Source organism: Apis mellifera, linkage group LG9, assembly GCF_003254395.2.
Source record: "Apis mellifera strain DH4 linkage group LG9, Amel_HAv3.1, whole genome shotgun sequence".
NCBI lineage: Eukaryota > Metazoa > Arthropoda > Insecta > Hymenoptera > Apidae > Apis > Apis mellifera.
In genome coordinates this window covers 6,750,514-6,766,969 of record NC_037646.1, presented here as the reverse complement: position 1 = coordinate 6,766,969, position 16,456 = coordinate 6,750,514, and the positions used below count along the sequence as shown (strand labels likewise).

The 16,456-nt window shown below is 29.1% G+C and overlaps 1 protein-coding gene and 1 long non-coding RNA gene across 12 annotated transcripts; one reads left to right on the top strand and one right to left on the bottom strand.

Moving 5' to 3' along the window:
- Nucleotides 1-2,316: 2,316 nt before the first annotated feature.
- LOC113219019 lies at nt 2,317-11,564 on the top strand. The gene is made up of 2 exons (XR_003305372.1): nt 2,317-2,508; nt 11,142-11,564. It is a non-coding gene; the product is annotated as an uncharacterized LOC113219019 (long non-coding RNA).
- LOC100576271 (dentin sialophosphoprotein) lies at nt 3,999-15,814 on the bottom strand. 11 transcript variants are annotated; one of them, XM_026443057.1, is made up of 13 exons: nt 15,301-15,801; nt 14,219-14,384; nt 10,352-10,391; nt 10,082-10,250; nt 9,772-9,926; nt 9,468-9,554; nt 8,612-8,758; nt 7,989-8,171; nt 7,688-7,828; nt 6,231-6,306; nt 5,677-5,901; nt 5,470-5,553; nt 3,999-5,287 (listed from the first exon to the last, which is right to left on the bottom strand). In XM_026443057.1, exons 3-13 carry the CDS (start codon nt 10,376-10,378, stop codon nt 4,467-4,469), a joined length of 2,115 nt encoding a protein of 704 aa, XP_026298842.1. In that variant the 5' UTR covers nt 10,379-10,391; nt 14,219-14,384; nt 15,301-15,801; the 3' UTR covers nt 3,999-4,466. The 11 variants fall into 11 exon arrangements, with proteins under 11 accessions (XP_026298842.1, XP_026298843.1, XP_026298848.1 ...); XM_026443058.1 differs by lacking the exon at nt 15,301-15,801 and adding an exon at nt 14,918-15,070; XM_026443063.1 differs by lacking the exon at nt 8,612-8,758 and having other exon boundaries at nt 15,301-15,811.
- Nucleotides 15,815-16,456: the final 642 nt, after the last annotated feature.

Genomic DNA, 16,456 nt, shown 5'->3' with positions numbered 1-16,456 from the left:
AATATTTAATAAGTAAATTAAGAAGACGAGAATTCAATAGGGAAAAATCTATTAAAAGCGTATCATCTATTTTAATGAAATAAAATATAATAAACGAGATATCTATCTGTTGTTAAATTTGGAATTCTTTCCAAAATTTCCTCGAATATCGTCGCTTGTATTCCATTTTTGTTTCTTCGATATTGATATTCGATCAATGATAATATCCATCCACTTTGCATCTTTTCGAAATCCTTCAAATGAATTCCTCGATTATCGAGTATGCATAAATCCAAACACGGGAAGGAAACGTTTTATCAGTGCACTCGTAGCAGCCTCTGTTCGGTACCACTTGTCGGTTAAGCCTGGATACTTCACCTCGAGGGTCTCTTGTCATTAACAAATTGTAAGGTAGAACCACAGCCGAGTCGAGTAGGGACAATTAGTTATCTGGCGGGATGAGCATTCGTCGTCCTTGACATTTAGAAAGATCTATCTGTGAAGGTTGGACGACACAAGATTATCCCTTCGATCGTGAAGAATTCCTTGGTTCTCGATGGCAATCGTTCCTTTTCTTGGATAAAAGACTCGATGAAATGTGGAATTTTCGTTGTCAAATTTTTCCACAATGAGAATTGAATATTTTCGATATCAAAATTTCGTTCATCGTTGATTTGAATCATTCTTGAGAATCATGGGAGTACATTTTGCAAATGGATGCAGCATTGTGATTGTAGCGAAAATTATTGGATATGATGGTGATTGAAGAAGAGACTTGAAAGTTTAATTCCAAAAAGATCATGAAATGATCATTCATTTGTTTGCTATGAATGTTAGGAGAGCAATGATGGAAGAATTCATTGTTTAAATGAACGATACAACCAAAGAATCTATAGATATAGTAAGTGTAAATTAAAAGGTAGAAATATTTTAAGATTAAATGGTTTTCAGGAGCACTTGAAATTTTGTTACGAGATGTTAGAATTCACTATTGTACAACACACGATAGCAGAACTGGAATTACAAATAAAGAAAAAAAGATAAGTCCAATATTTGTTGATTTCATGATTATGATATCTAAAGATTCGGTATGTATCATTTAATACTAAATAATTGAAAAAGAGTGACATTCGACCCGATGTTCAATCCAAAAAATGTGACAATCTTGATAATAATTTATCTGAAACACGAATTTTCAAAATTACTAACGCGTACGAAGAAAAAATCATAAATTACTCACCCTTTGTTCGTTCCATAGTCTCAACATAAACACGTCCCTTAATAAACTAAATCATCAAATGAAAAGAATTATAAAAACTTTCTTTCGATAAATTCGATGCAGTTTCCAAGAACACAAAGTATATAATAAATAAATATTCGTCTCGAAATTAATTAAAATAATTAGATAATTTTTTTTTTAAATTTCACGTAATGATTGTTTCTTGATTCGAGAAGAACCATATTGTTTTAAATGCAAAGATAAAAATATATATATATACATTTGTGTTTTCGTTTCAAATAATATGGCCACTGCAATTCATGTTTCTTTATCACGATTAATTTGTGGGATTCTTGGTGATCGACAAACACGATCGGCAGAACGATCACGTCACGAGCTTTCTTCCGTTCATTTTCTAGGACAGTGTAACGCACTTATCTGTCCATCGAGCACATGCACGACATATGGGCCGTAATCTCAACTTATCGTGATTGACGATAAGGGATATTTTTTTTTCGCAAGAATGAACGCTCCGCTATCTGTGTTATTAATATTATGACCAATATAATAATGCCTCGATCGGCTATATTATTGCACAAAACTTATGTACAACAATTTATATCCATTCCCCAACGCTTTGAAATACAGTACTCGTTAAGATTTATTGGCTATTGAATGATTGAGAGTACGTGCGATCCTCGTGTCTGAGATTGAAACTATCGAAAATTTTGACAAGAGAATATTTTATTTTTAAAATTCTTCGATGATTCTTTTGTTATATTCGTAATTTTTTTTTTTTTTTTTGCATATTTTACACGTGTAATTGCTGAAGAAGGGGAGGATTTAATTAAAGGATTACGCGTATTTTTGTGCTTAAATGTTCATTGATACGATTTAAATAAATTTTAAGAGTGTGTGTATTTTTTTATATGCAAAAATTTTTTTAAAAAATCATGGCAAAGGTCGAACTTCGGTCGAAATTGTAATATACAGGGTGTTTTAAGATAAGCGAGCATTCAAAATGGCTGCTAAATCGCGATAAGAATTGTAATTAAAAATTTGTTTGATCATAAAAAGGAAGATATACCATTATTATTATTTGTCATGTATATCTTTTTCTTTATATCTTTTAATTGATTACAATTTTTTTTTCTTTTTCTTTTTTTTTTCTTTTTTTCTTTTCTTTTTTTTTTCTACTTTAATCTATAATCTAGAAATTCATGACAGTTATTAATAGAGATTCAGTGAAAATGTATAACGTGTATTAAGCGAGATGAGTTTAAAATATTTTACACATGTCTACGTCGATGGTAAGTTGATATAAATAAATATTTCTTAAATAAATAATAATTATGCATAAAAATGTTTCTTTAAAAAAAAAACTTGTATCGTTATCGTTTCTTCTAATTTCCGAATTTAAAATAAAGAGACTTTTATCATCCAATTTTTACTTCTTTTTCATCGTTAGTGAAACATCTTTTGCTTGTTATATACATTTAATCCATCCGATATTTCTTCAACTTCTCGTAAAATATAATCGTATTTTAGACGCTTGTCAACGAATATCCATCCATTTATCAAATTTGTGCAATCTGAAATGTCTTTGATTACTTTTAAATTTATTTTTTTTGCATCGAGCCAGTTATAAAAAAAAAAATTAAATTCGTTAAAGTTGAAGATTTCGTAAATACAAAGACGTTAGATTAAATAATATATTCGTAAAATAAATTAAAACGTTTCGTGATAACGATTCGATGTATTTGTGCGACGAGATAGAAATTACGGGATGACGTCGAATTTTCGCGATCGAGACGATCGGAATCGGAGAATGATAAAAGAACGATGATATAAAAAAAAAAAAAGAATTTGGAAAGATATTTTTCAAAATTTTGAAAAGTATCGTTCTTTTCGAATATTTTTTTTTTTTTTTTATTATTTTCCGATTATTTGAAGAGAAAGCGTTTTTATGGCAAATATAAATTTTGAAAAATAATGATTTTTAAATGGATATAATTTTTCTTTTTATAAAAATCTTCTTAAGAAAAGAAAATTGGCGTCTGTGTGTAACAATTGTTTGTATGTGTAAACAGAAAATTATTTCAGAAAAACGAAAGAAAAATTTATAATATATTATAATTTCCCTTGAATCTGTGATCAGTAACAAATTCAATAAATATTCAATGATACTGTTTATGCAATTAGACAATGAAAAAGCTTCTGATATCTATATTTTTCTTTTTTTCTTTTGATCCACAATTGTTCAAACCTTTCTTAAATTCTATTCTATTCCATTTTTCAATTACTACTTCTTCCCTAATTATTAATTGTCTAGTAAGAATAACTCGAACTTTCCTTCTGGCTGATTATTTTTGTTACCCAACAATCGCACATTAAACATTGCAATTGTATGCCAATTATCTCACGACCAAGAGTGTGAAAACGATAACGTGGTCCGTACTTTGAGCAACCGAGGCGGCTTAATAGATCAGACTTTTTGTTCAATATTTCACAAGCGGCCAAAAACTCTCTCGTCCGCCCCATCGTTCGACCATTATCTCCCATTATCTGCCATTTTTTTTTTTTTAATCGTGCTACAACGACAATATTTCGATTCGAACGAAGCTTTCATTTTTTTTTTTCCAAAATGGATCCGTGCAATGGATAACGCCATTGGATGGATTATTTCGTGATAGAAATAACTGGAGATTAGAAGATTGTTCGAGAAATTTTTTTATGCAACCATCTCTCTCCTTTTCATTTCGATGAATTTTCGAGGGACAAAGTAGAATGTTTCTTTCGCTTGGATTTAATTAGAAATTTTTAATTGCGTGTGTGGCATGTTTGGAATACGTGTATTTGGAAGTTGCTGCATAACGTTTTTCTTTTTATTTTATTTTCTTCCTTTTTGTAAAACAAATATGTTATTTATTCAGCTTGTTTCATTACAATTATCCAGTAAAAAAACAAAACGGACAACGAAATTACAACGAACTTGCTTCGATGAAAACCGGAGATTAGAAAAGTTTTTTTTGATATTTATCGTGAAAAAATTCTTCGTCTTCTTTACACAAGTACACAAATATAATCGGTCATCGCGATTTGCAACGATTTCGCGATACTTCTACTTCTTTTCTAATTTCATTAATTAATTTTGTTAAACGAATAAATAATAAAAAATAAGCCAGGAGCATCTCGTGGCTTAAGTATATATTATTAAGAAAATCACAGTGAAGGAACTTTTAAGAGGGAACAGCGTCTCCATCTGTGTTCACTGTTCGGTCCATGTAGATCTATTGCGGCCATATTTTTTCGACTTGTAATAAGATTTCCCTTGTATCGAGTAATTCTCTTTTGAAGGGGATCTACGTGTTCTCGATAACGCGGAAACAGCTTCTGATCCGCGCGTATCCGTGGAACACTCCTTCGACGGAGAATTACGAGTTTTCGATAATGAGTTGTTAGCTTCTGACGCGCGCGTCTCCTTTTTCGAAGGAGAATCACGAGATTTCGGTTGTGTGGTTGCTTCTGACGTTTCTGAACAACTTTTCTTCGAAGGGGAATCGCGAGATTTCGGTTGTGTGGTTGCTTCTGACGTTTCTGAACAACTCTTCTTCGAAGGGGAATCGCGAGATTTCGGTTGTGTGGTTGCTTCTGACGTTTCTGAACAATTCTCCTTCGAAGGAGAATCGCGAGATTTCGGTTGTGTGATTTCCTCTGACGTTTCTGAACAATTCTCCTTCGAAGGAGAATCAGGAAATTTCGGTAGTGTGATTTCCTCTGACGTTTCTGAACAACTCTGTTTAGAAGGAGAATCACGAGATTTCGGCAACGTCTCCGTTTGAGTTTGAGCTTTCGAGGGACTCTCTTTCGAGGGAGAGCTACGAGCTTTCGATGACACTTCTGACGCGCTATATTCGGAGGAATTCTCTTTTGAGGGAGGGCTACGAGATTTCGGCGACGTGGAGACTTCCGAGGAATTCTCTTTTGGGGGAGAGCTATCAGATTTCGGTAAGGTGGAAGCTTCTGTTGTAGCGGTCTCTTTTGAAGCTTTCTTCTCTTCGATATCTTCTGGGATTGTTGATTCTGAAACTGTCGGTTTAATGTCAGTTTTATTTTAATTTTAATTGATATTTTGTCGATATTACAGTTTGAGAATTAAATTTTCATTTTCAAGAGTTGGTTTCAAGATGGATATTGGATTATGATGATTTCTTACTTGAATTGATTTCGACACAAAAAATGAATAATAAATTATCGTTAAATTGAAATACCTGTGGACGATTGTTGCAACGCAGAATTTATTTCTCCATTGATGAAGTCTTTGATCGTATTGCTCGCCTTTTCCACCGCTGATTCTAAAAAGAACAACAATTTATTAGATAAATCTTTTATCCAAATTCGTCGATCGTTTAAACTACGCACTTGACTTTATAAATTAAAAGCACAAATTTAGACAAACAAACAAATTGCCACTTAACTTGTCGAAATCCAAGGATCTCTAAGGGATTCTTCCTTAATTAATAACACGAAAAAAACAAACAAACAAACAAACAAATTATTCTTTACACAAGATGGAACTACTTTTTGCATCGATGTTGCGTTCTCAACATATTTTTTTCTTCGTACAATTTCTTTGTTGTTCCAAGATCTTTCGACTTCAAACTTGCTCGAACTCGTAAGCAAAAATTCATAATCAAAAAATCCTGGAACACCATGGGATTATTTCCATGTGTTTTATTTCCAATTTTTTAATAAATAAAAACGTCTTAGGATAAGGCTGTCGAGAAGACATGGTCGACGAGACATACATTTTCACATTTCACACATATCTTTGTCACATGTATCTTTATTCAATTTTTATTCCGATGGTTCAATTTTCGTCCGATCATCGAGCCTCTGGCTGGATGAACGGTTCACCAGAACGAAGTGCGATTGTTCCGGTATTGAACCACTCGGCCAGCCGATGGCTCGTGTAAAGTCGTTTCGTAGTCCTCGTCGAATTCGTCCTTTGCCGACGAATACACGGACTCACCAGAACTGTCCACGCCCTCGAGTTTCCCTCCATCCTTCGTTCCCTCGTCCTTCATCGATTTCGCTATCTGCAATTTCTAAATAGAAAGAACACGTGTTGTATAAAGTGTTGAGAGAAAGAGGGAAAAACTTATCAAATGTTTAATAAGTTTAATCAATGGTCGATCGTTAATGCGTTTAATCGTGAGATAGAAATTTTTGAACTTTTGATCTGCGTATTTCTTTTCTCTGATCGAATCGAGGCGAATTATACGTCAAGTATATGTAAAATATGTTAAAAATATTTTTCATTGAGAGATAGATACTCGACGGAGTATATCTTATTGACGAGGAATAATTCTCGAGAGAAAAATGATTAAAAAATGTATTTGTTAATAATTATTTTTGCATTAGATAATATAGTGTAAATGGGTGTTCTTTAATTTTTTAATCTTGAAAAACTAGGTCGAAAATAAATATATCAGCATTTTGTTGAATTAAGATTAATTAAACGAATTAAGATTTTTACTTGTTTGTTGTATTGGGTAATGGAGATAAAAAGATAGGATACATTCGAATGTGATAAATTTTATTGCTTTTAAAATTTCAAATTATTAAAAATATTTGAATGTCATATCCTATAGATTACACAGTATTATAATCAATCTTTCAATATGCAAAACATATCTATTTTTAAAGAATTGTTTGTATTACAAACAGATTTCGAATTTTATTATTTATTTAAGATCAAATTCAAACACCGATGAAAAATATTTATTTATATTTTATTAATGATCTATGCTATTTCTTGTGATAAGATAATTACATGCAATAATTTTTTCTCTTAAAATAATGTACGTAAAAATTACGTATCATCATAATCATCGTGTATATTTATATATATATATGCGATCAACTACGCATATGAATTTATCTCCATCATTTCTAGAGTTGTTGACATAAATTTACCAAGTTTTTTTTTTTTTTCATTTGTAATTGCGTCCTTGCATATTTATTATATAATTATGCGCAAATCGCAAATTTTTGTTCTGTATTTTTTCTTCTTTTTAATTTTTTTTTTCTACCCAACTACCAATCTATCCAATCACTTTTAAAAAATGTTATTTATACATCTATAAAAATATTTAAATTTCTAGATATTAAGAAAAAAGAAACGAAATTACTTTTTAAAGGATTTTAATGAAAATTCAAATTTTATTGAAATTTTCTAAGATATTTCAATATTGTCGTTTATTCGTAATAATTTTATTCCATACCACGACTCTATTTAAATCTAGTAAAAATATTCTAGATCACATCACCTAATTAAAATCGTTATCAAATTACATGGTTATATAAAATAAAAAAAAATATATAAAAGAAAATTGAAGTCAATTTTTAAAAATCCCTCACATTTCATATCCACATTAAACACGAAAGACATAACGAAAACATGATTATTACGTATATTAATTTTACCAGAGACATTAGCTGGTATGTATCATCCTTCAAGAAGTTGCAAGCCTCCCTCTGGATCTCGATCGTCTCGTTAAATGATATCTCCTTGTCCACGTCGTTTTCGCTGCTCCCTGTGCTTGATTCCGTCGAACAATCGGCAATCTGGAAAGATCGAGTCGAGTCGCAAAATTTGTTTAAAAATATTCTCCAATATTTTCTTCAACTTTGATGACAAACTTTCCGTTTCAGAGAGGAACGTATGTTACGCATACTACACTTGATTTTGAATTTTTTAAAAATCTTATCTTTCGACATTACTTACGTTGAAATCAGAATCGTCCGTGCTGTTCTCCATTGCTAGTCTTTCGAGTTTTGCACGAAGTGTCTCGTTATCCGACCCATCCGAACTTTCATCATCCAAAATCTGGGAGAATTTGCGTTTCATTTCGTGGAGGACAGGACTACCGACAGATTCCGTGGTCGATTTCTCTTCTGGTGTTGCTATCTGCGGTTTCATTTAAATCTTGAGCAAAGTATCTTCCAATCAAATACGAATAATAATAATTGACAATGATATTAAATAATATATTAAGTTAATTTATGTTAATGGAAACATTGAAAATTACACATTTGAGTTGTACGTTTTTTTTTGTTTTCTTTTTCTTATTTTCCAAATACTCGCTACGCACACAATTAAGAAGAAGTATTACAAAATGAATTACTTGGATAATTGAAGACAAAGACATCGAATACCCTGAAGTACACATGACTAATAATCCTCAAATGACTACTTAATTGCAATTGAAAATATTCATACTATAAATAATTATAAACGGATGGAAGGGAATAATTAGGAATAGAGAGAAAAAAATTGAAATATTAAGAAATTATCCTTAATTAGATATCGTGAAAATGATTAATAATTTATTATTAAAAAAGAATTACCGTGTCGAAATCCATCTGACCTACACGAATTTTCATCGGGGGTGGCGAGGGGGATGATTTAGTATCCAAACAGGACAAAGTCGACAGAGTCAATCTGATGGATCTGATCAGAGCCTTCTTGGCCTCGATCATCGTCAACCTCTTGTCCTATATCCATCACCGAGACTATTATCGTGCTAATTTTAATTATGTGTCTAAAGGCTAACCGAGTTGAGAAAAGAAAAGAGCGTCTACTCTTTCATTGAGCTCTGCGTATAAATAAAATCGATTATTGAACCTTTAAAATACTCGACAATTATTAAACATCATTAATAATAACAATAGAATCCTAGATTAAGCCATTCTTCATTCCTCTTCATTATTTTAATTTGTCTTGATCATTATTTTTATTATTGTCTTGATCAATATTTTTACATAAAAAGAAATTTTAAATTTTTTGTTATATATTTTATTTCTCGTAAAATAAATTTTCTTTAGAAAAATTACCATTTCTTTTTTGCCAATTTGACAGATTGATTCGCCATCTAGTATGAATTTTAAATTAATTACGTTTTAATTGATCGTAAATTAAAAAGATCGTTGAAAAATGCAATACACAACTCAACGAAAGAGTAGCACACTAACACAAAGCACTATTAAAACCATGCAAATATGCGATTAAAATAAAAAATTTACCTAATGCTAATTTTCAATAATAACTGTTTATAATAGTAAATAGTTAGAAGGAATATAATTTTTTAAAATACGTGCATCTATAAAATTCTTTGCCAACACTACATAGGACATGGGAAAACAAATATTAATAAGAGAGATATATAAAAATACGTGCAATTAGAATTACAAAGAGTCGATTTACCTTGGCACACGTTATTCTGCGCCTCGCTTTTATTGCCTTTACGTTTATCGCTCTTAATCGTCTGCGAGTTTTTTGCACAAATTTTACCTGGAACAGATTTTTTTTTCTTTTTTTTTTATATTAAATTTTAATCGCACAAATCTTACATCTTTTATTTTTCCATACGATTCGTATATATAAATAGAATTAAAATATAATATTTTTTGGTGAAGTAAAAAATAAAATTTAATACGCTTTGTAATAATTAATTTGATTCTATCGTATGAAAAAGAGTATTTAAAATATAAGAAATAACGTAGCATACCATTCCACTTGGTCGGATTCGTGGATAGCCCAAAATAAAAGCACCCACGTTCAGCCCACATCTGATGATTCGAAGTATCACTAATCCTGGCAGAAAGAGAAGCCATGGCAAAGGTCTCACGAGCTCTATTCTCCCAAATACTTTACCATTCTCCTCTGTTGTTCGCCACGAAGATAACAAAAAAGTCCAATGGATTTAAATCAAACGAATTAATTTTTAAAATCAAATGGTTGAAAATTAATTTAAACGTGTGACTTCTTATTAGATTATTAACGAGTTGGAATAATTTTTAAAAATTATTCAAACGTACCAGCCGCGATTTCATGAGCAGGTAAGCTCCATTGCGTGGATTTTTCCACGACCCACAAAAACGAGTCGATAAATTTAAACAATGCCTGGCCTATGGAAGTCTGCGACACGGTCATAATCACGGATTCTATCCATCCTGTAATTCCTTCTGGCTCTTTCCTGGATGTTGTCTGAAGGGAACGAAAGGAATGAAATTATTCTCTTTATTCTTTTTCTTCCATTTCTTTCTGTTTGTAAAATGTATCGCGCATACGTGATGCCCATTACTTACAATTATCGAATTTCTTTCATTCTCCATGGCTAAATTTAATCTGAAAATCGTTAATAAAATTCGTTATTGAGTAAAATTATCTTAATTTTAAAGAATCGAAGAATAGAAATTTTCATTTTTAATGAATTGTATAAAAGGATTCGCATAATGTTCTTATCTAACATGTTATACAATGTCAAATATTCATCGCCAACAATACTATGTTAATTTATGCAGAGGATTGTTAAACAATTAGTAAAAATTTTTTTTTCGTCAAACACACGCAACATTTCTTTTCCGTCGATAATTATTTGACATTTGACTCATTCTCTAAATCTCTTGGAGACTACAATTTTTTTAATTTATTCCTCAGCAATGAATATCTATTAATTTTAAAACCACGATATATTATTTTTAACTTCTTAACTCACACATTATTTTTATCTTTCATTTTGTGCCTTTTACATTTTTTTTTATTTTTTATTTATAAATCTTTTCTCTAATATAATTAATATTTAATATTTTATTATGCATATATATATATATATATATATATACATACATTAACCACGTATCTATCCATGTACAAAATAAAATATAGCAAGCGATCAAATAATTATCGTCGACAAAGAAATAAGTCGTAAATTATATATTTTCAATTCCGTTCAAACAACTCGATAATTTCGAAATATATTCACAATAATTCGATCATTTGAAAGCACAATAAACACACAATTTTCGAGTTATCTCGAAATTATCGTCACTTATAATATAAACGAACCGTCATTAAAGAAACATTTAATGTTAACAGGTTTTGTTAAAGGAGGCGGAAAAATATTGATCTCGTTATACCAACATTTCAAAAGAAGAAATAAAATGATTTATACTTTTGCCTCAACGTTTCGTGACAAAGACACGTTTTCTTATGACACGGAATCACTAATAACATTTTCGAATTTGTTTCTGCAAGTGTGGATGGGGTTCACTCGGATGAAATCCTCTTTCATTAAACCGTAATGAGACGGTAATAAATAAACAATAAGAAATGCAACGATGATAATTCGCTATCTGGAAGGCATGACCTCGCATTATCGCGAAAAGAGCTCACAGGCTACCATGAGTGTGCATGTGACTGTTGGAAGATTCGATATTTCGTAGTGAAAAATAAAAAAAAAAAAAAGAAGCAACCCTTTGTCGTTTAGTAATATAATAGATTTTAATATAATTTATTTTTCGTCCTTCCTTTACCTGAATCCTGTTTAATAACGAAAAAGTTCCCGGAAAATTCGATACTTCGTTGAAAATGCTTTGTCATTTGTTCAATAATAATGTAAATTTTTATACAATTTATCTTTATATATAGAATTTTTTTGCAAAAAGAAAAGGGGACAAAATTTTTGGAAGATTCGATGAGAAATAAAAAGGGAAACTCTTTGTCATTTCGTTTGGTAATAGAATAGATTTTAATCTAATTTATTTTTCGTCGCGAAAATTCGTGACGTTTTTATGGTAGGAAAAAATTTGGAATAGAATTTTTATAATGAAATCTATTCAAAAAAATGTAAATATTAAAAATATTAATTCGTTAACTGACATAATACCGATATATTGTTATTTCTTTTGTTATAATTTAAATATGTTTATTTAGAATTTAAATTGAAGAGGGCAACTGAAATGTCAAAATATAATACAATACAAGTATTACAAATATAATATAATAGAAATAATGAGTTATGTCTACATTATTGTATGTAATATTCAAGTATACATAATCTTCAAGTAAATATTAGATTTTCCTGAAAATTCTTAGAAATATTCTTTTTTTTTTTTTTTTTAACGATGATTCATTCAATTAAACTTCAATGAATTATAAACTATTTTAAATAGAAATATTTAGATTAACACTTAACATTTTTTATCTTAATTATTATTTTCTTCGTGATTTAATTTCTAATTTTACTTATTCATGTATATATAAATATAATATTAAATAATTTTTTTCCTTTCTTTAATTTAAACATTGATTTTTTATAATTTGAATTTTGTTTGATCAAAGCAAAGAAATTTTTTATTTCTTGAAAATTCATTAAATTTTAGAAAAATATTACAAACAAAAAAGTATGTTAATTATTTCTTTTTGTGCTTATAATAATGAATGATTAAATTATTAGTTTGTGTATTTTATATTACGAAGAGTTTTATGAAGTTACTACAGAACAAACACAGAATATCATGAAAATGAATCTCAAGGTTAATTTGAAAAATAACATCTAATAATTATCGCAAATAAATTAGCATTAATATTAGAATATACTAATAAGTCGTAATACAATAACAAATAGATAAAATAAACCTTGGAAAACTTAGATACACACGATGATATTAACTAAAAAATTAACTAATAAACTTTTAATCTCAATAAATATACTTCATTATAATTTTTCCAAATTTCATACAATTATGAAATTTAAACAGAAGAAATAATAACGAAGAAATGAAAAATATCGAATAAATTCTTTAAATTCCTTTTCATAATTATAATTAAACCTAAGATTTAACATGGAAATTGATTGAAAATGAAATTTACATTAATAAAAATATATTTAAAATCAAGGCAAATAAACAATGAAGGAAACGATAATTTTGCTATCGAGAAAACATGACTTGCTATTATTCGCCATTGTACGACAAAATTCCCATAAGAGAACGTGAAATAAAAATGTTCAGAAATAAAAAAAAATAATTCGATAACGAGAATTACGAGGGTAGGCAAACGATTATTTCTTCGGATTATTGAAGAAAAAAAAGAGTAGAAAAATGAGCTTTGAAAGAGGAAATATAAAATACGATATCGTGGTTGAATATTGTTATATAATTTTATATAATATTTTATATAATTATTTTTTTATTGCTCCTTTTTATTATTATTATTATTATTAAAAAATTCATTATTGAATTATTATTCAATTTTTGATTCTTATAATTGAAAAAAAGAATTCTGAGAATTTTTTTATATTATTAAATATGAATATTTTATTGACAGTGATTATGTTCACTATCTACATAGAGAGGTCCATTGATTTCTTTATTTCTTTCTTCAATTAAAAAATTTATAATTCTGATGAATTTTGTGGAAATTCCAGTATTTACCAACACATATACATATTACATTAAATATCATATATATGTAGATATGACCTTTTATATTACTATATAATGATTTTTTTTTTTGTATAAACTTTAAGTCTACATACGTTTTAAGAAACCAATATGTAAATTACATTACATATTAATTATATTTTAAAATAACAATATTCTACACGATATTAGTATTTTTCATAGTTTGTACTTATTACTGAAACGAATATCCATATTATTAATTGATAAAAATTATTATTTTAACTATATTATTATATATAAAACTATCATTTTTGTGATTCATTACTTTCCTATTAATTCCAGAAACGTTTAGAATAGAAAGATAAAATACAAAGAAATTATTTACTAATAATAAAATAATTAAAGCAATTAGGGGGATGTAAATGTACACATTAGATAAACATAAATATAAACATAAACACTAATTCAATCACAGATAAATTTAATTCTTTCTTGTAATTCAAAATTTATTAATTTATTATTTCTAGCTGTTAGAGAAAATAATTATTTAAAAATTATTTCATTTATAACGTTTTAAAATTCATAAGAACGTATTTACCTACTTGTTTATTTATTTAAATAATAATTTTATAGATCAAAAAAGTAAATTCAACGTTATCTCTTCGAAATTTTTCATATTTTCTTTATGTTTAAATATGATTTATAGATTGACAAATAGTTAACGATTAAATTTAACATATACATATGGAAAATGATAATGAAACTCACCAAACAATAAATCATGAGGCAAAGTAACTTCCATCAACGCTGTTCGCCAAGCGACTACACAAGGAAGCCTCTCAGAATCCCGTTTTTCTGTTGTTTAGGTCGTCGAGGACAGAATATATTAAACGGTTACCAAATCGAAACGAATCATATGAATTCGAAATTCTCTCTATTCGAAAAATAAAATACATAAATCATTTATTGAAATAATTATTTAATAAAAATCATTTATATTGATTATTATTAAAATTCGATATTGTAAAAATATTATCTTCAATTATTTTAAATATTGGCATTAAAAAGATGAAAAAAAATTCACTAAATTTGTTGAAATGATTAATTTTTGTAACAAAAAACGATAAAAAAAAGAAAAGAAAGAAAAACACGATCAGAATCGAGTAATTTCTCGATTCTTAAAGCAATTTTTATTCACGAAAGATATACAAGAGATCGGACAATATCGAATAAAAAAATAAATTAAACAATTCAATGAGAAATCATTCTTAATTAATTACTAAAATTAAGAAATAAAAAAAAGAAAAAAAAAATAAATAACTGCGATTATTTTTAAACGTAAGACAAGACCCTTATTCTCAATCCTAATCAAATTCGAACTTAATAAATACATTTTTTAATAATTGTCATTATTAGAAAAAAATAATTATTTTTCCAATTTCGTCAAAAGGTCAAAATAAAATTTACCTCAACGATAAACATATCTAAGTTTGATCAACATTAACATCCAACTTTATACCCCATTCGATCCAAGTCACTTCAATCCATCATCCACGAAAGCCTCGCGAACGAGGGTTGAAAGGCGATCGACTCGCGACTGGCGCACGCCATCGACTTGGATCACCAACAAAATGACCGCAGATCATTTTCATAAAAAAATCGCTTTTACGTAACCTCAAGGTTCTCACTTCCTGCCGTAACCGCGAGAAAATCGAACAGAACGACAAATCGAGTAAAACTTATCGAGTTTCCAACAGAAGCTTATACGTATATAAATATATATGTGTGTATATATATATATATATATATATATATATATATATATATATATATATATATATGAATCTTACCCTTCAAAAATGGCGGCGATCGAACGCCGGATGGTTCCTCCACAGGACTCCACTTCCTTCGCCCCTTTCACGTCACTTGCCGCCTCCTTATGGCCGACTTTCCTTCCTATATTTTCTTCACGCGAGGAGAAACGGTCGCGACACGCACGATCCACCACGGACGATGATCCACTGGAACTCTATTCACGATGGAGGATCATCATCCGCCGGAACCTTTGGCCCGAGTCGTATCTTTTTCGTGATCACTCGCGCTCAAGCCAAAGAATTCGCCAGTTTCCGCCGTTTTCGTGGATCACGAAATGAACGAAGTTCTGTTGCTTTGGTACCGATGTTGGTGTTCTGATGCAACGCGGATGGACGGACACGAAATCATGGTGGTTGATCCGTGTAGGTTGAGGAAGATCACGTATTGTTTGATGGACTTTCTTGAATGGATTTGTGCGTGATTTGGTCGTGATGATTGGAAAAATTTTGCGGATGCGTGGTTGGTATTGTCCTGTGATTTTTTTGAAGAGGAGTATGATGTATGATTCACTTTTTAAATTGGAAATAGAATAAGAGTAATTGGAAATAGATGAGAGTTTAGTGAAAATTTTGAGACTAATTCATTTGTACATTTTTCTGTTATAAATGCTGTTTTTCAATTTATCAAGAAATTTTTTTAATCGAATTAATATTAAAATATATATCGAAGAAAGTAAAGATAGGAATATGGAAGTAATCTCTTGAATTGATAACTTTCTGAATGAACTTATTTCGTCAAATTATATATTTATAAATATATAATTTTAAAATATGATACGTGAAAACTCTTAATCAATTAATGAAGGATACCTGAAAGAAAAGAGTAATTAATATCTTTTTTTATTTCGTTTATTATAATTCTGTTATTAATACCTACGAATTTTCATTTTTCACAATGAATATTTCAAGAAAATCCAAAGATAACGATAAAAAATTATCTTAAAGTGTTTTTTGTTGATTTGCATCGTATTTATATTTCTTTTACATGGATTCTTTATTCACTTTACAAAATGCTCTCATTTCTTTATATTCTTTTAAAGTTTAATATTATAATATTAAAATCAGCCTTATAAAATCGTAGAAAAAGTGGTAAATGTTTAACTGAAATGTAACATGAAGGAACAATTAATTG